This window comes from Phyllobates terribilis, unplaced genomic scaffold (assembly GCF_046119375.1).
Source record: "Phyllobates terribilis strain yellow unplaced genomic scaffold, ASM4611937v1 Scaffold_11__3_contigs__length_659146591, whole genome shotgun sequence".
Classification (NCBI taxonomy): Eukaryota; Metazoa; Chordata; class Amphibia; order Anura; family Dendrobatidae; genus Phyllobates; species Phyllobates terribilis.
The window spans coordinates 566,944,960-566,972,642 of NW_027362771.1; the positions used below are offsets into that span (position 1 = coordinate 566,944,960).

General features: G+C 40.6%; 1 protein-coding gene across 2 annotated transcripts in view; it reads right to left on the bottom strand.

The window, feature by feature from the left end:
* The window catches only part of LOC141166932 (LIM homeobox transcription factor 1-alpha-like), a 222,636-nt gene extending 206,036 nt beyond the window's left edge, over nt 1-16,600 (bottom strand). For both annotated transcript variants that reach the window (XM_073654138.1, XM_073654139.1), the window contains exons 1-2: nt 16,425-16,600; nt 10,375-10,466 (exon numbers count right to left, since the gene is read on the bottom strand). In XM_073654138.1, the coding sequence (XP_073510239.1) occupies nt 10,375-10,466; nt 16,425-16,525 (193 nt within the window). In that variant the 5' untranslated portion in view covers nt 16,526-16,600. The remainder of the gene's footprint in view (nt 1-10,374; nt 10,467-16,424) is intronic.
* Nucleotides 16,601-27,683: the final 11,083 nt, after the last annotated feature.

The following is a 27,683-nucleotide window of genomic DNA, read 5'->3' on the forward strand; positions in this document are numbered from 1 at the left end:
CTTTGTAGCAGTGTGCAGCACTGATCCTATTAGGCCATCTATACTAAGCTCCACCAGATTTAAAATTAATAATAATTTTTAGCTGCATCTAGCCCGGAAAATAATTTTGGGGCTCCGAGATGCGCAAGACACATAAGTGCCTTCTTGCTGCACTACCTGCAACATGACCCTCATATTGTCAGAATTCGAAGTAATCATGACTACTGGGTTGCCACACTCTTAGATCCGCCAAACTTTTCGATCAACCTTTTCATTTTAATAAAGACCAAAAAAATGGTCATTTTTGAAATTATAAGCATTAGCAGGTTATTAGAAACTAAAATCAAACAGTTTTCAACTCAAAACTTTATTCTAGGTGATGTTACATTTTCACATAGGACCCCTTGTTCGAAAGGAGCTTCTGAACTCTCTCGTCCATTGAATTTGTCAGGTTTTGGATGGTTTCTGCTTCAATTGTTTTGCATGAGGACAGAATACCCTCCCAGAGCTGTTGCTTAGATGTGAACTGCCTCCCGCCATCATAGACACTCCTTTTGATGATGCTCCAGAGGTTCTGAATGGGGTAGAGGTCAGGGGAGCATGGGGGTCACATCATAAGTTTGTCCCCTTTTATGCCCATATCAGCCAGAGATGCAGATGTTTTATGTGCAGCATGAGATGGTGCATTATCATGCAAAAAAATGATCTTGCTGTGAAATACACGGTTCTTCTTCTTGAACCATGGCAGGAAGTGCTGTTTGAGAAAATCCACATACATTATGGAGTTCATCTTTAGCGCCTTCAGGGATCCTAAAGGGGCCGACAATCTCTCTCCCCATGATTCCAGCCCAAAACATTACTCCACCTCCTCCTTGTTGGCGCTGTAGCCGTGTTTGCGTGGGGTGTCCATCAACCAGCCATCCTCCACTCCATCCATCTGGACCATCGAGCGCTGCACGGCACTCATCCGTGAAAAAACTGTTTTGAAATCAGTCTTCATGTAATGTTTGGCCCACTGGAGCCGTTTCTGCTTGTGTGAAGTGGATAGAGGAGGTCGACAGGATGGCGTATGCACAGCTGCAAACCTCTGAAGGACCCTGCATCTTGTTGTTCGGGGGACGTTGGAGGCACCAGCAGCTTCAAAAACTTGTCTGCTGCTATGACAAGGCTTTTTTGCCGCTGCTCTTTTAACCTGACGTAATTGCTTGTAGGAAAGAGTCCTCAATTTGCCCTTATCAGCACGCACACGTGTGTACTGTGAATCAGCTACATACTTCTTGATTGCCAAGACACTTCATCCTGATCATCGCACAATGTTGATTGTAGTCATGCCTTGACCTAAACACTCCACAATTTGTTGCTTCTCAGCAGCCGACACATCCTTTTTCTTTCCCATTTTGGCAGAAAATGTAGGCTGCTTAATAATGTGAGACAGCCTTCTTAAGTAGTCTTGCCTTTCATTGGACACACCTGCCAAACTAATTAGCACAGGTGTCTGCAATTGCTTACAGTGATATAAAGAGCCCTGACACACATCACCATCAATGAGTTTAACTGACAAACAAACAAATTCTTCCCTTATCACTCCTAAACACTTTTTGCATAATAATTTGGAACACAGTGTACATGTGCTTTTCCACAAAACACCAGTGGTTCACGTAGTGAATCTTACAGTTCTAACTTGCCAACCGTGGTCTGTATGGAGTTGTTCAATAAAGGGCCCAAAATTAAGATAACATAGATGGGAGAGGTCTCTATGAATAGGAATTCCTAAGTATTTGATACCCTGTGAGGGCCAGGCAAAGGGAAAGTTGGACTGGATGGAATCCTATATGGATTTGGGGAGGGAGACATCGAGGGCCTCAGACTTCGCTGCATTGATTTTAAAATTTGACCATGTAACAAAGTGATCTATTTCAGCCATAACAGCATGGATGGATATATGTGATTGAGTGATATATACTAGGACATCATCAGCAAATAGAGAGCACTTGTACTCGGTGCCTCCCACCTCAATCCACCTAATATTGGGGTTATGGCGAATTGATGAGAGCAGGTGCTCCGTCACTAGGATGTATAAGAGAGGGGACAGAGAACATCCGTGCCTTGTCCCATTGGTGATTGTGAAAGGTGATGAAAATGTTCTGACGCGCCCCCTGGGCCTTGGGACACCCGGAGCCGGACCCTTTTTGGTGGATGCTGGTGGTTGTAGTCTCCGTGGCGGCGACCCAGTTCCGTGGCTCAGGGCGGTCAAACCAGTGGCGGAACTATTTATGTGGTTTTGATGTTTAAATGTCCGACTACGCCACCCGTGGATTGCGGTCAGTGTGAACCGCCGCTCCAGGGCAGACCGCTGAGGCTGGTGTTGTGGGTGCAGCAGAGCGTAGCATAACTCCCCACGGGAGGAGTATAGCCTCAGGGCAGTGTATGCGGAGGATGGGGGTGATGGTGCAGGGCAGCAGCAGTAACGACACGGAGTCAGTGATGCAGTCCAGGGCCTTTACTCACAGTTCTTATTATCCAGACCACGTCTGCAGGTAACGGCTGCCCACGTCGTACTGTGCTCACCAGGTGAGGGGCTCAGACAACTCCCAGATAACTTTGGAGCGCTTCACAGGACCCCCTTTGTGTGTCCTTTGTCTGGCCTTTCTTACCAACCCTTCTGTCCGGCTGCCTCGGGCCTCCTCTTGGTAAACTTGGCGCCAGTTTCCCTGACCCTATGTGGTGCCTTCCTAGCGGGTGTAGCGAGGGGCTGCGCCACATAAAATGTCACAGCCTCCGGTTTCTAGCTGAGGGTCGTTTCCTGCCTCCACTAGTTTCGGGGACCGGTCTCCCCCTTTGGCCTGACCCCTCCACGCAGGTGGATTCGGGCGTGCGGTGGCGACTCGCCCGTCCGCACCCCTGGGATCCCTTCATTCCTCGTTCCTGGAGCCTTCTCTGCTCCTCTTCCTTCCTTCTCCCTCTTCCAGGCCTGGGCCTCTGTTACTAGGCCCGCCTCCGGAGCAGAGCTCATGCAGAGCCCCTGCTCCCTGCCACTTCTGCTCAGACTTCTCTGCACTGAACTAAGATGGTGCCCACCTTTTATACTCCCTTCTCAATGCACCCAGGAACTGCTTCCTCCCTGCTCCTGCACTACAGGGTTCCCCTTCCTCAGTGTTCCCTCCCCCCACTCCAGCCAGGGACAGGGACTGTCGTGCCCATCTCAGGGGCATATTGGTCGCCCTGCCCCACGGCAATGTGGTGTAATGCATGCAGGTGTCGGGTCCTGATCCACACTCCATCCTTACCTGAAAGTGAGATATCACACCTCTGGGTGAGGTGCAATACCTCTGTAGCAACCGAGCCCTCAGGGTAATACAGTTCCATTTATCTTCAGCCTAGGTGACGTATTGCGATACAGGGCCGTGATTTTGGCTATAAAAGGGTCCCCTAGACCCCTACCCCAAGCTTTTTAAGAGAATCATATATGGCGTGCCAGGAGACTCTATGGAATGCTTTCTCAGCATCCAACGAGAGTATCTAATTACAAATTTTTAACTGCATCTAGCCCAGGAAATACTTTGTGCCTAGTAGCAGTGTCTGCTAGTCAGCAGATTATCCCGGCTGTTAAGCAAGCTACACCACCTGTAGTTTTGACACTTAATTTTTTCAAAGGAAATGCTTCGGGACCACGGGATACTCAGTGAAGAGCATCAGGAGGCACCCCAAGGCATAGGGGCTGGGACTGGCAGTAGGATGCCTTGCGGTGGACAGCCGAGCTCGATCCTTATAAAAGCTTTTTAACTGCAGCAGCTTTAGTGGACGCTACTGGAGCTGGAATTACGCGGCTGCTGGCATGAGACTTGCCCTCCAATAGATCCTTGTAAATGGATTTAAAGTGTATTCATTCAAATTAGAGAGACAATTTAAATTAAAAAGCTTAGAGCTGCCTCCACCACAGGGGGGCTCGCTCGACCCACCAGCGGACAGGCACCAGTATTGGGAGAGGGGGGCTGGCCGTCAGGGTTCACCGCGGCTCTGGCACAAACCCGGCGACACGGAGGTGGCACGGGCAGGAGCGGACTGAACGTGTCGGCTTCTCACTTTTTGGATTTTAGAAGGGCATGACATGCCTATATCTGTGTCTCCCCCTCCTTTTACTCCTCCACCTCTTTTATTTTCGCATGACTATATGTACTTGTCACTTTTCCATGTGTTAGTTATGTCTTCTGAGCAGTTTGTCAGCTTTTGGACACCTTTGAAGGTGTTTTCTATGTGTTTCTATGTGTTTTTGTTTGCCTGCCATTGGTTATAACGGTGTTCGAAGGTGTTCGACGAACAGTTTGACGAACAGTTCGGCGAACACACGGGTGTTCGACGAACCGAACCGAACTCGAACACTACGGGGGTGGCTCAACACTACTGCCGACGTCAGCGTCACGTGACCCGTCACATGACTCTGACGTCAGCGCAGGTCCTTCAACTCACTGCAAAGTGCCTCGAACCAAGCAGGAGCGGTGCGCGGGCCGACAGAAGGTAAGTATACATTTATTTTTTATTTTATTCTTTTTTTACAGATTTTTTAATGGTACCTGGGTGTGAATGAGACTCTCCTCTCCTCTACACCCGGGTACCATTCGCACATTAGAACGCATGGAATGCGCATCTACATATACAGTGATGCGTAATCCATGCGTTCTAATGCAAGTCAATGGTGGCGAAAACGCCACATTTCCGCAAAATTAATGGACATGCTGCGGATTTTTGAGCGCTGCATAAACGCTGCGGAAAAATCCGCAGCATGAGCACAGCACATGCGGATTATCATTGGGGAACATTGCTGCCCTTCTACCATGCGTTTTTAATGTGTTTCCGCAGCTGCAAAAACGCTGCGGAAACGCACTAAAAACGCATCGTGTGCACACAGCCTTAATGAATTAGGAGTGTTTGACAAGTGGTGTGCACTTCTGAGTATCTCGCCACAAATCTTCCTCCAGTCAAAGACTGGAGTAAGATTTCTGGCATAAGGGATGCCCCAGCTCATCATGAATTAGACATCCTGTGGCATCTTGTCCCTGGCACGTCCCCCATCCTGCTCCAGCTTTGCCCATTTTGGTGGAGCTGGTGGACACTGGTGTGAAAATGCCCCAAATTTTGTAAATTTTCTAATCAATTTACGTCAAAATTTTGGTGAAATTGCTTAAATGAACCAAGCTTTACACCGGTCTTGATAGAGTACAAGGCACCAAATTCATTAAGAGGCCCACACCACTTGCTTATTTCGGTTGCATTTTAAAAGTGGCTTGAGCAGTGCCAGAAATGCTACTCCAGTCAGGTACTGGAGAAGCATCTGTGGCATACAAAATACCATCACTTTTTTAGGAATTGGACAGGTGGGCGTGGCCACACCCCATCCTGTCTCCTCCCCAGCTCCTCACACTTTAGCAGAACTAAATCATACTGGCGTGAAAAAATCCATAAGTTGCAATTTTTTTGTGCAAGTCCACGATTTCATAGCGTTTACACCATTTTTCTGACGTAAAATCTTTGATGAATTGGCCCGATAGTGCTAACAGTTACAAAGATTCTTAAGCCTGATGTTGGTTTTGCAGAATATTTTACTTTAACTAGCTCTAGCACTCACCAAAATACATCATGGATCCCTATTCTGTCTGCTTATGATCGCCAACTATGTTGTTATATTCTATGTGGTTAAGAACAGGCTGCAGCGCACTAAACAATACAAACTATGTTGTAAATTTAGAACTGACCCACAAGTCCCAAAATTTATTCCTCGACTTATTCTCATTCCTTTGCCAAATGCAGTACAGAAACCTCTGATTTAGGATTTGTAGCTAGATTGGTAGAGCCATATTTGGTGTCTACACAAACAACTCAGATCCGTCCCCTCTGAAATTGATCCAAATTTTAATTATTTAAAGCCACTGACTTAAATTACTGTTTCAGGAAATGACTTTCGGTTCATTACAGAAAGTTTTTTTCTAATTTTCCCTACAGAAAGTGCGTTTTAGTCATATATACAGTTGAAACCAGAAGTTTACATCCACTATATAAAAAGACACATACGCATGTTTTTCTCAATATCTGACATGAAATCAGAATAAACCTTTCCAGTTTTAGGTCAGTTAGGATTACCATAATTTGTAATATTTGCCAAATGCCAGAATAATGAGAGAGAGAGAATGTTTTAAGGCATTTTTATTACTTAATGCAAAGTCAAAAGTTTACATACACTAAGATTACTATGCCTTTAAACAATTCTGGACTGACCATATGATGATGTCATGTGTTTGGAAGCTTCTGATAGGTTTTTTAGCAACATCTGAGTTAATTAGAGACACACCTGTGGATGTATTCTAATGCACACCTGAAACACACTGCTTCTTTGTGTAACATCATGGGAAAGTGTAAATAAATCAGCCAAGATATCAGGAAGAGAATTCTGGACTTTCATAAGTCTGGCTCAACCTTGGGTACAATTTCAAGATATCTGAAGGTGCCTCGTTCATCTGTACAAACAATTATACGCAAGTACAAACAAGATGGAAATGTCCAGCCATCATACCACTCAGGAAGGAGATGGGTTCTGTGTCCCAGAGATGAATGTGCTTTGGTCCGACATGTGCATATCAACCCAAGGACAAAAGCAAAAGACCTTGTCAAGATAATGACGGAATCTGGTAAGATTATGTCAACATCCACAGTGAAATGAGTACTGCATCAACATAGGCTGAAAGGCCACTCTGCCAGGAAGAAGCCATTACTCCAAAAGAAGCATAAAAAAGCCAGATTAATTTTTGCAAATGCACACAGGAACAAACACCTTAATTTTTGGAGACAAGTCCTGTGGTCTGATGAAACTAAAATTGAACTTTTTGGGCATAATGACCATGGTTACGTTTGGAGGAAAAAGGGAGAAGCTTGGAAGCCTAAAAACACCATCCCAACTGTGAAACACTGGGGTGGCAGCATCATGTTGTGGGGTTGTTTTGCTGCAGGAGGGACTGGTGCACTTCACAAAATAGATGGCATCATGAGAAAAGAAGATTATGTGGCAACATCTCAAGACATCAGCCAGGAAGTTAACGCTTGGGCGGAAATCGGTCTTCCAAATGGACAATGACCCGAAGCATTGTGAGAAGCTTGTGGAAGGATATCCCAAACGTTTGACCCAAGTCATTCAGTTTAAGGTCAATGGTACCAAATACTAATGAAATGTATGTAAACTTTTGACTTTGTAGTAAGTAATAAAAATGCCTTAAAACATTCTCTCTCTCATTATTCTGGCATTTGGCAAATATAAAAAATTGACCTAAAACTGGAAAGGTTTATTCTGATTTCATGTCAGATATTGAGAAAAACATGCATATGTGTCTTTTTATATAGTGTATGTAAACTTCTGGTTCCAACTGTATATATATATATATATATATATATATATATATATATATATATATGTATTTCTCTTTTGGGAGGCATTATGACATTGATTGTATTCTACAATATACAAGATATAAACAAGTCAACGATTTTTAATTTTTTTATTTTTCACTACCCTACTCATTGTCTACTGGTCTACTGGAAATAACTACGTTCAGCGCTGGGCTATCTCTGGTAGTTTCATAGAGAACGACTGGAATGGTGGCATTCATATGCAACCCTTAATCTACTCTGATGGTGCATTTCAGAGCCCTGTTCTTATGACCTGTGGGAATCCTAGGAGTTGGACCCCAACGATCCTTTAGATAGGTAATAGCTTTTAAAGATGAGAATAAAGCTTTAGTTGTAAAGAATCGAAAGGATCTAAAATTTAGACACATAGGGGCCAATTTATCAAGCATTTTCTGCCATTAAAAAGTCACAACATTTTATGTAAGATGCAGTTGCACAAAAATTTGGTGACTGTTGGCATTTTTACACGAGCTCCAACAAGTTTTTGAAATGTGGCCAAAGGGACACGGCCTCGCGCCCCAACAGATAACATATAGTTTACACCACAAAAGTGAGGTAAATTATAGCAGAAATGTTCACCAGACCATGACTGCAGGATGTTTTTTGATTCTGGCACGCCGGACAGCCGAAAGTTGAGCCAAATTGATTAAGTGGAGCATACCTCTTAATGAATTTGACCCAGTTTACTTCAGCAGAACCCTGCATCAAGCCTGACATATAAAACACCGGGCTTGATTAATTATAAGCTAATGTTTCCTGAAACGCTGACTACATAATAAGACTTGATGTGTAACCCGAAGATCATAAAATCTGTACTGGAGGAAAGAGGGAGGCATATCTAAAGAAGATTATAATGCAGTCTGCAGATCCTGTAGGGCACGTATCAGGTTAGCTAAAGCTGACAATGAATTAAGGCTTGCAAGAGATGTCAAAAGCAATAAAAAAGGATTTTGGGGGTATGTCAAAAGTAAAAGAAAAGTCAAAGATGCTATAGGATTTTTACAGGATGAAAATGGAGAAATGGTAAGAGAGGATGTTGAGAAGGCCGAACTTTTTAATTTCTATTTTGCATCTGTTTTCTCTCAGAAAGAAAATGTAACATCAACTGATCTTCACTGTCCTTTTAAAGGAATAGAGGAATCCAAGTTATCTGTAAACAGAAAGATTGTGAGGGAATATTTAGCTAACATAAATGAGTTCAAGTCTCCAGGTCCAGATGAATTACACCCCAGAGTACTGAAGGAGATCGTAGAAGAAATTTTAGAACCACTCTCCATAATCTTTCAAAATTCTTGGAGAACAGGAGAAGTCCCAGAAGACTGGAGAAGAGCAAATGTTGTTCCTATCTTCAAAAAGGGGAAGAAGGTGGACCCAGGGAACTATAGGCCGGTGAGTCTGACTTCTATACCAGGAAAGATCTTTGAACAAATTATTAAACAACATGTATGTAAGTACATGGATAAGAATGAAGTGATTAACCAGAGTCAGCATGGGTTTGTAACTAACAAGTCATGTCAGACTAACTTAATTTCCTTCTATGACAGAATCACTGGCTGGGTGGATCAGGGAAATGCTGTAGATATAGTATATCTTGACTTCAGCAAAGCATTTGACAAAGTATCTCACACCATCCTTATTGAAAAAATGACCAAGTATGCAATGGACCAGGCAACTGTTAGGTGGATTCATAACTGGCTTAGTGATCGGACTCAAAGGGTGGTTGTAAATGGCTTCACATCCAGCTGGATGAATGTCTCAAGTGGGGTACCACAGGGCTCCGTCCTGGGACCTGTATTGTTCAACATCTTTATCAATGATTTAGATGAAGGAATTGAGGGTAAACTGATTAAATTTGCTGATGACACAAAGCTAGGAGGGATAGCTAATACTAGAGAAGAGAGAGAGAGGATTCAAAAAGACCAAAATAAACTGGAGCAGTGGGCAGCAACCAACAGAATGGTTTTTAACAGGGAAAAATGCAAAGTACTACATCTGGGCAATAAAAATGAAAAAAGCATATACAGAATGGGAGGAATAGAGCTAAGCAACAGTACATGTGAAAAAGACTTAGGTATACTAATAGATCATAGACTGAACATGAGTCAACAGTGTGATGCAGCAGCAAAAAAGGCAAATACAATTCTGGGATGTATTAACTGAAGCATACAGTCTAGATCACGTGAAGTCATTATCGGTCTTTACTCCTCTTTGGTCAGACCTGGAATACTGTGTACAGTTTTGGGCACCACATTTTAAAAAAGACATCGACAAACTGGAGCAAGTTCAGAGAAGAGCGACCAGAATGGTGACTGGTGTGCAAACCATGTCCTATGAGGAACGGTTGCAGGATTTGGGAATGTTTAGCTTGCAAAAAAGAAGACTGAGAGGAGACTTAATAGCTAAGGGCTGTCACATTGTAGAAGGATCATCTTTATTCTCATTTGCACAAGGAAAGACTAGAAGCAATGGGATGAAACTAAATGGGAGGAGACACAGATTAGATATTAGAAAAAAACTTTTTGACAGTTAGGGTGATTAATGAGTGGAACAGGCTGCCACGAGAGGTGGTGAGTTCCCCTTCAATGGACGTATTCAAACAGAGGCTGGACAGACATCTGTCTGAGATGATCTAGTGAATCCTGCTTTGAGCAGGGGGTTGGACCAGATGACCCAGGAGGTCCCTTCCAACTCTACCATTCTATGATTCTATGATTCTATGTTGGGCCCAGGTTCGAATTAAGTTTTTTAGCGACATCTGTGAGACCCTAATTTTGCATTATAATTAGTATTTCCGTATTTCAATTCTGCTGAATGTTCACGTCAAGGAAATCCTGAACTATTCAGTGCCAATCTTGAGTTGTGAGGACACTAGTTGACGTATTTTATGAGAAAGCTATACTAGCAATTGCATTCAAAGCTGAAGTTTACAAGGTAATTACTCACCCAGCCCACGAAAGGGGGAATGTTCCTGGCACGAAGAGGGAGTACTTTCCGTTTTCATAGTTTTCATAGGATTCAGCAATTGCATCCAACACCTGAGGAGAACATGTGGAAGAGAGTGAATCGGAGAACCTCCTTTCATAGGTTAAAGACCCTACATTTTTTTGTAAAATAGAATATTTTATTATTTTATCAGACTCTACCCACATTATGCTCCAATGCTATAGCCATTCTCCCGCCTGATCCTGAAACGAGCACCGGATGAGTTAGCTTTCTCTATTCTACATTCCTTTGAATCATCAATCAAGAAAGATGTAGAGATATCATTATGGGAATCTATAGACATTCTCAGTATGAAAAAAGACAACGTGGAAAAAGCAGCAGCGGGGGAGAAATAATATAAAATAAAATGAAAAGGAACTTGACAGTTACACTGCGGTGTTTCTGAGAAAACAGATTCTGAAAAGTCGGCTAGAGACTACGAAAGACATGTCAGTGTAGTGGAGACAGCTGTAACCCGCCTAGGACGATTCATCCGAAATGCACATTCCCAGGTCGGCTATTCAAAGTATATTTTCTCCAGAACGCCATGGCATAGACTCTGATTCATGCTGCCTGTGGTTCATTCAGGCTACATGAATCTAATATCTGGTTCCCTTTAAGACCAGGGTTAGATGACAATATGAAAAATTATCCATGGTTCATCCATGTTTTCACCCCTGACGAAGGCTCATGCTGAAACACGCGTTGGGGTGGGCGCATCCTGGTAGCAACCTGGCTGACTCTCATACAGGTGCATGCAATATATATTGTAGAAGATTTACATACTCATATGTATAGCATATAACAGTATAACGCGCAGTAGAGACTGGGTCTATCTAATATGGTGATATTATAAAATGAGCTGAGTCATCTAATCCAATACACTTGTTTGTCATCCCTACACAGAGACACCTTTTTCATCCATGTTTTCACCCCTGACGAAGGCTCATGCTGAAACGCGCGTCGGGGTGGGCGCATCCTGGTAGCAACCTGGCTGACTCTCATACAGGTACACGCAATATATATTGTAGAAGATTTGTATACTTATATGTACAGAATATAACAGTATAACACGCAGTAGAGACTGGATCTATCTGATATGGTGACATTATAAAATGAGCTGAGTTATCTAATCCAATACACTTGTTTGTCATCCCTACACAGAGACACCTTTTTGCACTGCAGCATTTTATATATATCATATATACTCACCCATTTCTGGTTCTTTTATACTTACAACTTAACTCTTTTGATAACAAGGCTGTGCATTTCTATTATAACCTCTCCATGTCTCTTTTTACTTAGATCCCCGGGCTACTTATATGTCTGTATTCTATCTGATTTCTGACATCTTACAGAAATCAATTTATCTATTTTAAGTTGACTTTCTATTTTTAAAATTACCTATTTGTGATTACTTGTTTGCTACCCAGACCATGCGCTCGCTTTCTTGTTTGTTGTTCCCAAACCTGTACACCCATCATTGATCAATACATTTTCAATATATTGCACCAATATTATTGACCTCTTGTTGGCTTTTTTCTTCTGGTGATTTAGAAATATGGAAGAGAATAATGCAGGCTGCGATTTTTTTCACATGGACACTCGGTTATTGTCATCTGAACAGCCTTATTGAATAACATTGGTGAGTGTGCTCTACTAGGCTCAAACTGGCCCACCGGTCAACTGGAGAATCCCCCGGTGGGCCCCTGTGCAGGAGTAAGCCACTTATCCGCCCAACATGAGCAGTATTTGGCCCAATAAACTTGATTCACAATGTACAGATAATAGCAGAATCTCATTATTCATTCAACAAACTACTCAGGTGTTTATTATATAGAAGCATAAGAACTTTTATTAAAGAGGGAAATGTAATATTTGCATGTAGCTAAAGGTTTATTCTGGCGAAGTTATCTCCATATAACAATGCTAAGACATTTGTGCAGTTAAAATATGTAAATCTAGCTATAAAATAATAGCTGTAAATCTAGCTATATTAATGGTTTTCTACATGGAGACTGTCAACAAGCAGGTCAGTGGTAACCAATTAATCTTTTTATGGTTATGGATAAATTATGAATACTTGATGATCATTATCCCAACAGTCTGATCACCAAATAAATACCTAACACTCATTTTATGTATTTGGCTATTTTCACTTGCTTAGACATATTTATAGATTTCCATTTATCTGATGGAGGCCAAAAGTGTGAGTGCCATGTGTTCTCAGTCAGGCCACCATATTAGAGGTACACAGAGATGATATACTGTATATACATCGGTGGCAAAGGTGAGGAGATACACCGGACGAATATTAGACCTCCACCGGATACTGCAAGATGCGGCATGGAAGGATCCTTAATGAGTCTGACTGGACAGGGAATAAGGTTGTTAAAAAAAAATCATATCCCCAGCCCATACAAAACTGGAAGTACGTAAGTAATGACTATACTGACGCTAACAACAGCGGATCCATCAACAGCAGCTTGTTGATGGTTTCATTTTCTGTTTTGTTATATAAGGCTTGGATCTGACTGGGTAGGACATAAGTTTGTGTAAAACACAATCACATTCACAGCTCATACACACCAGTAAGTAATAACTATGCTGACTCTAACAATGGCAGATCCATCAACAGCAGCTTGTTGGTGGTTTCATTTTCTGTTTTGTAATATAAGGCTTGGATCTGACTGAGTAGAACATAAGTTTGTATAAAACACAATCATCTTTGCAACCCATACAAAGCAGGATGCCATTTGCACGGGTAAGTAATGACTACGCTGACTCTCACAACAGCAGATCCATCAACAGCAGCTTGTTTTTGTTTTGTAATATAAGGCTTGCATCTGACTGGGCAGGACATAAGTTTGTGTAAAACACAATGACATTCACAGCCCATACACACCAGTAAGCAATGACTATGCTGATGTGGCAGATCCATCAACAGCAGCATGTCGATAGCTTCATTTTCTTTTTTGTAATATAAGGCTTGGATATGCCTGGGTAGGACATAAGTTTGTGTAAAACACAATGACATTCACAGCCCATATACACCAGTAGGTAATGACTAAGCGTCTCTAACAATGAAAGATCCATCAACAGCAGCTTGTTGATGCTTTAATTTTCTGTTTTGTAATATAAGGCTTGGATCTGACTGGGTAAGACATAAGTTTGTGCAAAACACAATGACATTCACAGCCCATACACACTGGTAAGTAATGACTATGCTGACTCTAACAACGGCAGATCCATCAACAGCAGCATGTCGATGGTTTTTTTTTCATATAGGACTGGAATCGATTTTTCTATTTTTTTTTTTTTTTTTTAATTTTAAGGATCAAAAACACATCCCAGGCTGCCTTATTATGATCTTGCTTCATCTGCAAGAAGAAGAGGTTGGAACTGTTTGCCTTTTACATGGGAAACTGGTTATCTCCCTTATAAAAGTCCTTATGACCGACCTTGAAAAACATTACTTAGTAAAGAATACTATTATAAATATAAGAAACAAATCAAGCAGCCTGTAAATAAATTAAAGCGGCAATATTATCCATGAGAGCATCCGATAACAGCAAATGCATTGGGTTTTTAGAGGTTTTTTTTATATAAATTTTACGTAACAACAGTGCAATATTATATTATACTATACCATGCTCCAAGGTCGGTCTAGCATTCCCTTACAGAAGTTTATTTTAAAATTATTTTTTTATTAAACCTAATATGTTGAAATATCTGGCGTTGCTCATTTTCGAACCTGGTAAAATTGAAGGCAAAATGTTCAATTCATATTTTATTTAAAAAAGTTATATTAAAATCTAAAAAATTATGATTACTTTCATTGAATTATTTTTTTTCCCAATTTTACAACTGAGAATATCCAAAAACTTTTGTATTTATTTTTTTAATTCATTTTTTTTTGTCTCAGTCGTCCTATGATAAATATTTTCAATTGTTTGGTTTTTAGTATATTTTTTTATTATTGTTATATTTTTGGAAATTTAAAAAAAGATTTATTTGTATCAACACCTCATGTATAATAATGCAAGAATTAAGAAAAATGTATAAGGTCTGTACAGTTCATATAAAAAAAGGCCATTATAAACCAAGTTATTATGCTTTTTTATGTCTATTTTATGCTTATTTAAGTACATGAACAATATAAATGATATACCCTATCCTTAAATGCTATATTATGCATAAAATTATTCCTATGTCGATAACTGTAACTTAAAATTTTATTTTAGTGCCAGTTTTCCAGTTTTCAGCATTCCATTGGCAGACTATAATGCTTGATATACAGTATATTTACGCATGTATATATTCATAGAAGAAAAAAAATGTATATATATATTTATATTACACCTATATATATGGATATATACACATATTTATATATATATATACACACACACACATATATATATTTAATTATTATATTTTCTCCCTTCAACCTTAAAAACCTATAAGATATATATTTGCATAATAAAATACTGTATATATATATATATATATATATATACTGTATATATATATATATATATATAAACTTTTTTCTTCCTTTTTTTCATAGATTAGAAAATGAAAAAAATATATATATTTATATATGAATATATATATATGCACATATATGTATATTTTCTTTTCCTTTTTAATGTATAAATTAATATTAAAGAGTGAAAAATATTAAATAAACATATAAATACGCATATATTTTTTTCTTCTTTTTAATATAAAAAAAACATATATATGTATAAATGTTTGTGTGTATTTATGTTAATTTTATTATTTTATTTTATAAGTTTATTTTTTTTTTCACTTTTTAATATATTTATATTAAAAAGGAAAAGAAAAGAAACATATACGTGGATGTATATATATATATGTTAAAAAAGAAAAGAAATATATACGTGGATATATATATATGTTAAAAAGGAAAAGAAAAGAAACATATACGTGGATATATATATATATATATATATATATATATGTTAAAAAGGAAAAGAAAAGAAACATATACGTGAATATATATATATATATTTATGTTAAAAAGGAAAAGAAAAGAAACATATACATGGATATATATATATATATATATATATATATATATATGTCTATTTATTTTTTCTTTTTTTAATTTATTAAAAAAAAAAGGATTAAAAAAAAGGAAAACAAAAAAACCCCCAGATATCTATGATATATTTTATATTTCTTTCCTAATCAGTGACTTTTGTTAAATGATCTTAAGCGATGTAAGAAAAGCTAACGATGGTTGTGGCAGTGAATATATGTTGCAGGTATTAAGTAATGGACATTACACAACAATGTAATATAAGCAGTATATAATGTATTCTTTTTAAGAATACATTCTTATATTTTATTCTGTACATACTATATATTCTTATATTATTATGATGAATTATCATTTTTGCAATATTAAATATATTTCTTGGAAAAAAATATATTTTTTAATACAAATCTGACTTCCACCTTATCTAATCTTCTTCCGATGAACATTAAGCAATTCCGGTAATCACGCTTAAAGTTCTCCATCCTAAATGAAACGTCTGGTCAGAATTTTCTGTGGATCAGCTGCTTTAATATAACCTGACGCTATTGTGTCTCCCCCTTATTAAACCTCACTGGCTCTAGGGTATATTAAGATCACATTAACCACCATAGCCTTTGCATGAATGGCGCTGTATTCCCCTGATACTTGTGGTATTAAAATAACAATAACATTACCAGGAGCTTCTCTGCTTTGCTTTATTAAAACATTAAAGGATATATAAATATATATATAATAAAACAAGTAAAATAACAAACAAAACAAAACTAAAACATGAAATAAAAAGCAAGTAAAATGTAGAATTACTTTCTTAGTGCAATAAAAAAGACAAAATTTGAAAATAACACAGCTCGGATACAACCCACAAAGTACAATCCACTGAGGAATTATCTCCCCATTTATAAAATTAGAACCATTCAATGATCGATGACGCCTCGTTTCTTACCTTGCACCGGTTATCACCTCGAGATGTTTTTTTTTTCCCCCCGTATTTATGCTTCTTAGTTCTGTGTGTTCCTCCTTCCAAGATTTGTTAATCTTTACCATAAGCAAAAATCTTCATCAGTTCATCATAAGAACTTCAAGAAAGCTCATCCATCATCTGACTTCACCTCCTGAAAAAGAGAGAGAAGAACGGAGGGGAGGTGTGAGGGAGAATAGGAGGGCTGGTTAAAAGTGAAGTCTACTTGGTTGTTTGTTTTTTTTGCAGTCTAGGCAATAAAAGGTTAACCGTATAGATTAACGGACATTTATTAGAATTTCGGAATCTGTTCCATCTCATATTTAGCTATCTAATGGTCATCAATATAAGATAGAATAATAACCATCAAGATCATGTCTACATCTGACGCTAATCTTACCGCAGATTTTACCACAAATCTGTGACAGATTTACCTCCTATTTATATACATATAAATATAGATACATCAATAGGTCTCACATCTATCTATCTATCTATCTATCTGGTGTCCAAAGAACTACAGCACTCCTCCAATAAGTGAAAAAATACAGTATACGGTGCCTTTATTAGTGCATATCCAATAGCAATTTTTTATTCCTCTAGGAACCTTTCTCAAGCTACTCTATTGTAGACCTGGTTGAGGTCTGATTTGCACCCTCAGACCGCGTTGGTGCTGCTTCTATCTATCTATCTATCTATCATTTATCCATCCTTCCATCCATCCATCCATCCATCTATCAATCCATCTATCTATCCATCTATCCATCCATCAATCCATCTATCCATCCATCTATCCAGCCATCCATCTATCTATCCATCTATCCATCCATCAATCCATCTATCCATCCATCTATCCAACCATCCATCTATACATCTATCCATCAATCCATCTATCCATCTATCACACATAGTTTTGCCAAAGCAAGTGTACAGTAGGGAATAGTGATATTGACTGTAGGGATGATAGATGGAGGCACATCCAAGCTAGGAGCTATGCAAATCCATGGTATATAATTTTTTTCATAGTTTATGGCATGCGCTACTGTGCTCCTATCTCCACCGTGCTCTCTTCTTCCCCCAGCAGGATGAAATTCGGGAAGATCGGAGAGTCTCCTGAAATAAGTGTCCTTCACTGCTGTCTGTTTGGTTCAGAGTAGCAGGAAGTGGGTCTCATCCTTTAAGGGCTCCAGGTCACAGTATGGGCAAAGTCTATCCTCTCTGGGCTTGTATGTCTGTCAGCACCAGCCGGGCTCGATGGCCAGAGTGTGGGCACTGGGTCTGTACAGGCTCAGGATCCAGTGGTCTCTGAGGTTCAGTAATTTTTACAGATATGGAGCCAGACTGTAGTCTTGCTTTAGACTCCAGTACATGGTCAGTTTCTGTGAGGTAATGACATTGTTCCTCTAGTCACTGACATACAATGGCCTCTAAAAGTTTGGCACCTCTGGTCAAAATTACTCTTATTGTGAATAGTTAAGCAAGTTGAAGATGAAATGGTCTCTAAAAGGCCTAAAGTTAAAGATGACACATTTCCTTTGTATTTTGGCAAAAAAAAATAAATTAAAATATATATATATATATATATATATATATATATATATATATATATATATATATACTGTATATATATAGTTATCTTTTACATTTTAAAAATTACAAAAATGGGCCAATGCAAAAATTTCGGCACCCTGCATGTTAGTACCTAGTAGCACCAACCTTTTGAAAGTATCACAACTTGTAAGCGCTTTTTGTAGGCAGCCAAGAGTCTTTCAATTCTTAAGGGATAAGTGATTTTCATCCATTCTTCCTTGGAAAATTCTTCCAGTTCTGTGAGATTCCTGGGTCATCTTGCATGCACTGCTATTTTGAGGTCTAGCCACAAATTTTCAATGATGTTCAGATTAGGAGACTGTGAGGGCCATTGTAAAACCTTCAGCTTGCGCCTTTTGAGGTCGTCTATTGTGGATTTTGATGTGTGTTTAGGATCATTATCCATTTGTAGAAGCCATCCTCTTTTCAACTTCAGCTTTTTTACAGATGGTGTTATGTTTGTTTCAAGAATTTGTTGAAATTTCATTGACTTCCCTCTACCCGTGAAATGTTCAACGTGCCATTGGCTGCAACACAACCCCAAAGCATGATTGATCCACCCCCATGCTTAATGGTTGGCGACATGTTCTTTTCCTGAAATTATGTGCCCTTTTTTCTCCACACATACCTTTTGATCATTGTGGCCAATGAGTTCTATTTTAACCTCATCGGTCCACAGGACTTGTTTACAAAATGCATCAAGCTTGTTTAGATGTTCTTTTACATTCTTCTGTTGCTGAAGTTTATGGTGAGAACACAGGAGAGGTTTTCTTCTTATGACTCTTCTATGAAGGCCATATTTGTGCAGGTGTCTCTGAACTGTAGAATAATGTACAACAACTCCAGAGTCTGCTAAATTTTTCTGAATGTCTTTTGCAGTCAAGCGGGGGTTCTGATTTGCATCTCTAGCAATCGTAAGAGCAGCTCTCACTAAAATTTTCCTTGGGCTTCCAGACCTTATCTTGACCTCTACTGTTCCTGTTAATTGCCATTTCTTAATTACATTTCAAACTGAGGAAAGGGCAACTTGAAAATGCTTTGCTATCTTCTTATAGCCTTCTCCTGCTTTGTGGGCCTTAACCACTTTCATTTTCAGAGAGCTAGGCAGCTGCTTAGAAGAACCAATGGCTTCTGTTTTTTGGCACAAGGTTAGAGGAGGCTGTTTTTTTTTAAAGATGGGAAATTTGCATCACCTGCCATTTCTTAACATAGTAACATAGTAACGTAGGTTGAATAAAGTCCTAGGTTCATCACGTTCAACTTTCGTCCCCCAATTGTACATTTTGTCTAATTTAACTGTAATCCACAATGTTATGTGTATCAAGGAAATCATCCGGCCCTTTTTTGAAAGCTCTTGTAGTGTCTGCCATTACTACCTCTTGTGGTCGGGCATTCCCAGTCTGACTGCTCTAACTGTAAAGAACCCTTTCCTGTTTAGCTGCCGGAATCACCTTTCTACCAGATATGTAGCTTCAATCTGTGGTCAGAAAGTCTTTTTCTCTCTCTGTTTTTGCACTGGCATCTTGAAAGATGAGAACTTTGCCCCGGGCCTGATAATGGGCGGTTTCTCCTTGTAGAATCTCAAAGCTGACTGGAGGATTGAAGTAAGGGGACTGTGGTGGTGGTGAAGTTCCGGTTCAACAGGTTCAGCTTTACTGTGCTATTCGGATACATGAGGTTGCAGCACACAGAGTGAGACAGAATCCCCACTGGATGATGTTCCCTTTGTCTAGTGTACTATCAGTCCTTGACTCCATTCTGCCCGACGTGCCCCTGCCTCAACGGCACCTGTTGATACCAGGGACCTTCTATCTGGCATAACAGCTTCCCTGTGACCCGCCATCTTTCCCTTTCATTGTGACCTGGCCCGGCATCTTTCTCACAGAGGAGACAGAGACATGGCGCTCAATGACTCTTCTGGGCCCCAGGCCCAAGACTGCCCCGATGTCCACAAGCTTTGGATGTGTCCTCATACTGTTTGGAGACTTGACACTGACAGGACCCCTTCACCTCTGCAGAATCGCTGTCTTGGAACCTGTCAAACACTGTCACTATCTAGCACTTCCTCTGACTGAACTCCACTACCACTTGACTCCGAACTTGACTCTCTCCTGTCCTCCACTGACTAAACAAGGAAGTGCTTCTCTTATTATGTGATCTAACCCCTCCCAACTAATGGGCTAATCCAAAGTTGTTCACTGTATACTACCCTGGGTGTTGCAAACTATATCCCAATGTTTTGTAATGGTTCCCCTAATAGACAGACCTCCCCATTCCTCGAGGATGGTCTTGAGATAAAACCTCCAGGAAACCGAGACACAAACCAGCCATAAGGATAAAATGCAAACTCTTTATCAAACAAATAACCATAACACATTCATATATAACACTATTCACATTAACTCCTTCTTGACAAGATGTCTTCTTCTACCCCCAACAGTGGTATGTTCATGGCGCAGAGGTAGACAGCAGAATGAGAGGTCAGGTTGGTACTGCTGATTCTGATCCGTATATGGCTGTCTTTGCACTTCACCAATTTGATGTGCTATTGGAGCTCCTCTTTGTACTAGACCAATATTCCTCCTGTGTATCAGCCCTGTTTCATGGTTTAAGGCAGGTACAGAGATTTCCCTGTATTCTCTGGACACCAGTTATTCATTTTCAGCTCTTGTACATTTTTCCTGGAGGCTCTATCTGTCTATACTTTTTAGCTTTTGTATAAAGTTTGAGTCATTTGTTTTACATCCAAAGGCTGATTGTAAGTGAAGTCATTGTTTCTTTATACCTTGTGTGTATGTACCTTGTAATGAGTGTGGCTGTTTAGGTCACACTGGAATTCATATCTATCTATCTACAGTATCTATCTATCTATCTATCTATCTATCTATCTATCTATCTTTCTGTCTATCTTTCCATAATCCATCCATCCATACATCCATCAATGGTCCTCAATATAAGTTATAACAATGATCACTACGGTCGGGTCCACATTTGCCACTAATCTGTTTGTGTATTTTGCTGCAGAATCACTTTCATTTTTCCCCCCTATTAAAATTCGCACAAGCAATTTACATTGAGCAGAATTTTAAAGTCCCTTCCGCAGGTCACTTCCATGCAAAAAAAAATTGTAAATCAAGTAAATGAGATTTGTCACCAGCTCATCAACATGGCGGCTACTGTAATCCCCTGAGGCTTTACCCTGCACAATATACACTGCTCAAAAAAATAAAGGGAACACTCAAATAACACATCCTAGATCTGAATGAATGAAAAATTCTTATTGAATACTTTCTTCTGTACAAAGCTGAATGTGCTGACAACAAAATCACACAAAAATCATCAATGGAAATAAAATTTATTAACCAATGGAGGCCTTGATATGGAGTCACCCCCAAAATTAAAGTGGAAAAACACACTACAGGCTGATCCAACTTTGATGTAATGTCCTTAAAACAAGTCAAAATGAGGCTCAGTATTGTGTGTGGCCTCCACGTGCCTGTATGACCTCCCTACAACGCCTGGGCATGCTCCTGATGAGGTTGCGGATGGTCTCCTGTGGGATCTCCTCCCAGACCTGGACTAAAGCATCCGCCAACTCCTGGACAGGTGAAGAAATGCACAGAACACCGGGATTGTCAAAGTCGCCACTGGCGCCCTGTGCTCTTCACAGATGAAAGCAGGTTCACACTGTGCACATGTGACAGACGTGACAAGAGTCTGGAGACGCCGTGGAGAGCCATCTGCTGCCTGCAACATCCTTCAGCATGACCGGTTTGGCAGTGGGTCAGTAATGGTGTGGGGTGGCATTTCTTTGGAGAGCCGCATAGCCCTCCATGTACTCGCCAGAGGTAGCCTGACTGCCATTAGGTACTGAGATGAGATCCTCAGACCCCTTGTGAGACCATATGCTGATGCGGTTAGCCCTGGGTTCCTCCTAATGCAGGACAATGCCAGCTATGAAGCTATGGACTGGCTCGCCCGTTCCCCAGACCTGAATCCGATTGAGCACATCTGGGACATCATGTCTCGCTCCATCCACCAACGTCACGTTGCACCACAGACTGTCCAGGAGTTGGCTGATGCTTTAGTCCAGGTCTGGGAGGAGATCCTACAGGAGACCATCCGCAACCTCATCAGGAGCATGCCCAGGCGTTGTAGGGAGGTCACACAGGCACGTGGAGGCCACACACAATACTGAGCCTCATTTTGACTTCTTTTAAGGACATTACATCAAAGTTGGATCAGCCTGTAGTGTGTCTTTCCACTTTAATTTTGGGGGTGACTCCAAATCCAGGCTTCCATTGATTAATACATTTTATTTCCATTGATGATTTTTGTGTGATTTTGTTGTCAGCACATTCAACTTTGTACAGAACAAAGTATTCAATGAGAATATTTCATTCATTCAGATCTAGGATGTGTTATTTGAGTATTCCCTTTATTTTTTTGAGCAGTGTTTATATGTACACATATATGTGTATGTATGTATATGTGAATGTATCTATGTCTATGTATTTGTGGACTATCAGAGGGGCTCATTCGCTGTCGGGGCCCGGGCCGTTTCCCCGGCATCTGTGCAGGACCGCCGGCACTTCACCTGACCTCGCCGTGAGTTGTGCGGCTGTGTCTGGTATTAATGACACGGCAGGGGCGACACTGCGCCTATAATTGTGCTTGTGTATTGCCCCTGCCGCGTCATTACTACCAGACACAACCGCACAGCACACGGCCTTGTCAGGTGAAGTGCCGGCGATCAAGCAGCGCCAGAGGTCCTACACAGATGCCGTAGAAGCAGCCCAGCCCCAACGGCGAGTGGGCCCTTCTGATGGTCCAGGGCCATGTCTGTGACACGCCGGCGGCCCTGCACTGAGACATGCCTGAGGAGCTGCTGAACAGGACAGTTTTATGTGTTTATAAGATATGTACGTATGCTTGTATGCATGTGTCTGTGTGCATATCTGTGTACCATGTGCATGTGTGTGCATGTCTGCGTACCGTGCGTGCGCGCTTGACTGCGTACTGTGCTTGCGCGCATGTCTGCGTGAAAAAACTCTGCTATATCTAGTTAAACTGTGAACTATCAGTAACAGACTTTTACCTGCTACTTCCCTTGTTTTTCCCCCATATTTTCCCCTGTTACTCCCTGTGTGGAGATTGACCCTGTTATCATAAACCTCCCCTGTTTATTAACCTCGTATTGGCTACTCTGTATTTCTGTGTCACTGCATCTAAAGTACCCGTGTTACATGTGCGTGATCGCATGCAGCCTCCTGCTGTGTCTGGGGGGGCGCCGTGCGGCCTCATGCTGTATCTGGGGGTGGGCGCTGTGCGGCCTCATGCTGTATCTGGGGGGGCGCCGTGCGGCCTCATGCTGTATCTGGGGGGGCGCCGTGCGGCCTCATGCTGTATCTGGGGGGGCGCCGTGCGGCCTCATGCTGTATCTGGGGGGGGCGCCGTGCGGCCTCCGGCTATATCTGGGGGGGCGCCGTGCGGCCTCCGGCTGTATCTGGGGGGGCGCCGTGCGGCCTCCGGCTGTGCATGGGGGGGGCGCCGCGTGGACTCCGGCTGTGCGGGGGGGGCGCCGTGCGGACTCCCGCTGTGCGGGGAGCGGGGCGCCGTGCGGACTCTGGCTGTACATGGGGGGGGGCGCCGCGCGGACTCCAGCTGTGCGGGGGGGGGCGCCGTGCGGACTCCGGCTGTGCGGGGGGAGGGGGGGCGCCGTGCGGACTCCGGCTGTGTATAGGAGGATTATGTGGAAGATCATATTATACAGTATGAGACCCTACATACATAGGGGGATGTCAGCATACTTAATTGTGCTCAATACTAAGTTATACAATTAATATAAAAAAAATTATTATAATTAATATATTAATATTGTGCAGAATTAATTTCACATGAACTATCACATGATCTATCAAAGGGGGATCATGTGACAAGTCAAGTGATACTCTTAATCCATCCCTGTACATGATTATCCTGTCGTGATTTGTAAGTATATGAAAGAGAGACAGTCCCTGAAATCCAACGGGCCCTGATTGCAGAAGAGCAGAAACCATGGACTGTGTCTGTGTCCGAAGCTCAAAGGACAGAGCCGACTCTGGAGTGGAATGGCTGGAAGATCCTCGAAATAATACAACTGAACACCAGTCTATGCTCCTCCGAACAAATTCAACTGATAGACCTGTTATAAAGAAAGATAAAAGGGGAGACAAGGGTCGCAGAGTCTAAGTGTAGATGAATATCTGCATTTACCACAACAAGTTTTGTTTTTTTGCACTCACACTTTAGATGTCTTGTATTTTTACTCAATTGATCCGTATAGTGGATCAGCTCTTTGCAATCCTCTGGTCTGCAGCACAAATGCGGGAACTATGTCAGCAGCCCTGGTGTAAGGCTTGCATGTTGGATATTGTAGTGGAGAGAAGATTTTCCTTTTTCGGCGCTTCCAGAGGATAAGGATGGCTACAGATGAATTCTTTTTCTCTAAATCAGATTTATTCGGACACTATGCTAAGAACAAACAACGTGTTTCTGCCAGCAACGGCCTTCATCAGGTATAATATGCACTCGTAAGGACTTTAAGGGAAGACAATCTTTATAGACTGGTCACTCTTAAGATGTCATGTTTTTTTTCCTTTTTTTTTCCTTTTTTCTTTCCCTTAACTTGGTTAAATTAATTAGGATTGACACCGCACCCCAATTAAGTAAGGAGAGTGGGTAGTTGTTCAACATTACATTCTAACACCATTCTGGGTACTAGAATGGTATATTTTTGATATTAGAATGAACATATGTATAATAAAAATTCCTTTCTCTTTTCATTTCCTTCCCTTTCCCCTTCTTTCTTTCTCTTTCAATATATATAATATATAATAGTAATTTTAGAATACATAGTTGTGATTAAAATATACCTGGTGGTGGTTATAAAAAAAAAATACATGGTACTGATCATAAAAATACATAATAATTGTTAGTCTAGTATATAAAATTTCATAAAATATGAGTTATTTTTACAGAAATGAGATCTTACAATAAACAAATATTTTTTTCAATATTGGTAATTATTGCATTAATCAATATACACTTTTTTTTTTTTCCCCCTCATACATTTTCCACTATATCATTAAGAACATCTGAGTTTTCAATCGAGTTTTTAGATGTAGATCAAAAAAATGTCATTGCTGCAATATCATTAGTCACAAACAAAAATGTATCACATCAAGCAGCACAGTGTAAAAATAAATATATATATATAAAAAAAAATAATGTAAAAATCACAAAACATGTTTCGCCAATAAATTCTCATTTTCTTATGTTAAAAAAAGCAAAAATATTTGGTATTGCCACGTGCAGAACAACCCGATCTATCGGAGTGGTCTGTTGGTGTACGTTTTTTTACAGCGAAAAAGGTCAGCCGTATACACTTATGTGCAACTCTGAAAAGACAGGCACCACCAAATAAAGGGTAGATGGTGTGCAGAGTAACTGTGGCCTCATTATAGACAATCGATCAGTCGGGGGTTCTATCTGAATCACATATTTTGGAGATTTAGATGGAAATACAGAGCTCGGCATAGAGCACAGGATAAATGTGAATGGAGCATTAAAAGTAGTGATGAGCGAGAAACTGAAATGCTCAGGTACTCGTTACTCGGGTCGAGCAAATCATAATGCTCAGGTGCTCTATCTGAGTATCAAGTATAATGGAAGTCAATTGGAAACATAGGCATCTGGAGGGTGTCTAAAAATTGGCTAAATCTATGGAAACAGCGCTGAAATGACATGGGAACAGCATGGGGAAGACCCCTGGAAGCATCTCTGAATCCCAGGGCGCTGTTGAGAACAATGTTGTCAGAGTATTACGCCACTTTTACGGACTGACAATAAAACATATAAAACTGAAAAAAAAAAAGGATTTTACTGCAAAGAATGTTAAGAAGCATTCTTTCCAGGATAATGACTTGTATATAAGGCAAAATAAATAACAGAAAAAAAAATTTCCTCCACACTTTGGGTTATGTTCACACGTAGTGTTTTTGCTTCAGTTTTGCACATTCGCGTTGCTTTCAATGGTGAAAAAAACATTCACCAGCAAATGTAATTTTAACATTTTACTACCCTATCTGGCCATGTGATGTGTAAGACATGATCAGACACATCCTGTTTAATTTATGAAGGAGGGACTCTGAAAGTCACAAAGCCTACTTTTACAGGGCCATCAGGCGGGCCTCACTATATGTAGAGGGCCATCAGGTGGCTCTCACTATTGTCAGAGGGCAGGTGGCCCTCACTCAAATTTTAGAGTTCTAGCAGCCGGCCTTCACTCAACATTTTTAGAGGGCCAGCAGCGATCTCTCACAAAGAATTTTTGGAGGGCTAGTATCTGGCTATGCTTCGCATAGCCGTATATTTCTACTGCAATATAGTTTATCCATCTGAGGTGGTCAAATTTTCTTTTTTGTATTAATAGTATTAATACTGTAAAGTTTGAAACTTGGAGGGCTGGCAGGCAGCCCTCACAATTTGTAGCATGCCAGCAGGCGGCCCCCACTGTTTTTAGAGGGCCAGCGGGCATCTTGTGGACAGATGAGACCAAGATAGAGCTTTTTGTTAAAGCACATCATACAACCGTTTACTGTAAATTAGTTAAAGTCAAATATGGTGAAGGTTCAAAGAAATGTAGGGGCTGTTTTGCTGCTTCTAGCACTGGGTGCCTTGACTGTGTGCAAGGCATCATGAAATGTGAAGATTCTTAAAGTATTTTGGGTCACAATGTAGTGCCCAGTGTAAAAAAGCTGGATTTGCATCCTGGGTCAAGGGTCCAAGCAGCAGAACAATGACCCCAAACATACTTCAAGAAGCACCCAGAAATGGATAGAAACAAAGAGCTGGAGAGTTTTGAAATGGTAATTCCAGCTCCAGTATTATCAAGTCTCCCACCACTATCTCTTACATACAAATGCTGAAGAGAAACTGCGAATGACACATTAAATTGGTACATTTTATTAACTTTGATGAATTTCTGTCAACTTTGAAAAATTTCTGTCAACTTTGATGAATTTCTGAGTTCAGATCACCGTAAAAATTATGATTCAGTCAATGAGTGTATGGAAGAAATCAATCAAGTTATGGACTATGGATGAGATGTATGTGACCAGAATGAACACGCATTTCCAGCAGATGATACCACCTAGCAACTATCCCTATACTAAATGCAGCTATCAACGGTATTAATAGGGAATAGAATAGAATTTACTTTTCTTTTTCTTTGGTTGCAGCAGGCTATACTCCCTGACTAGATGCCTGCAATATGCTATCCCTTGTGCGATAGCTCACAGTACACGAAATACAGATAAGAGAGGAAATATTGCAGAATATAGAATTGATTTGAATCAGCCTCAGAATTTTTTTTAATTTTTTTTAGTGGGTCTCCTAGACTGGTAATGCCCAGGCTGAAAAACATTTACCCCTGGGGGTATACATATATATTTTATAGAATGTTAGAGGTAGGCCTCTAAAAATAGTTCCTGCAGGCATCATGAACACCATAATTATGTGGGTGTTGCATGATGGTCACCCTGGTGATATGTTGGTGGAGGATGAGGAGAAGGAGAAGGAGGAGGACGACATAAAAAAGAGGAATTCCTGAAG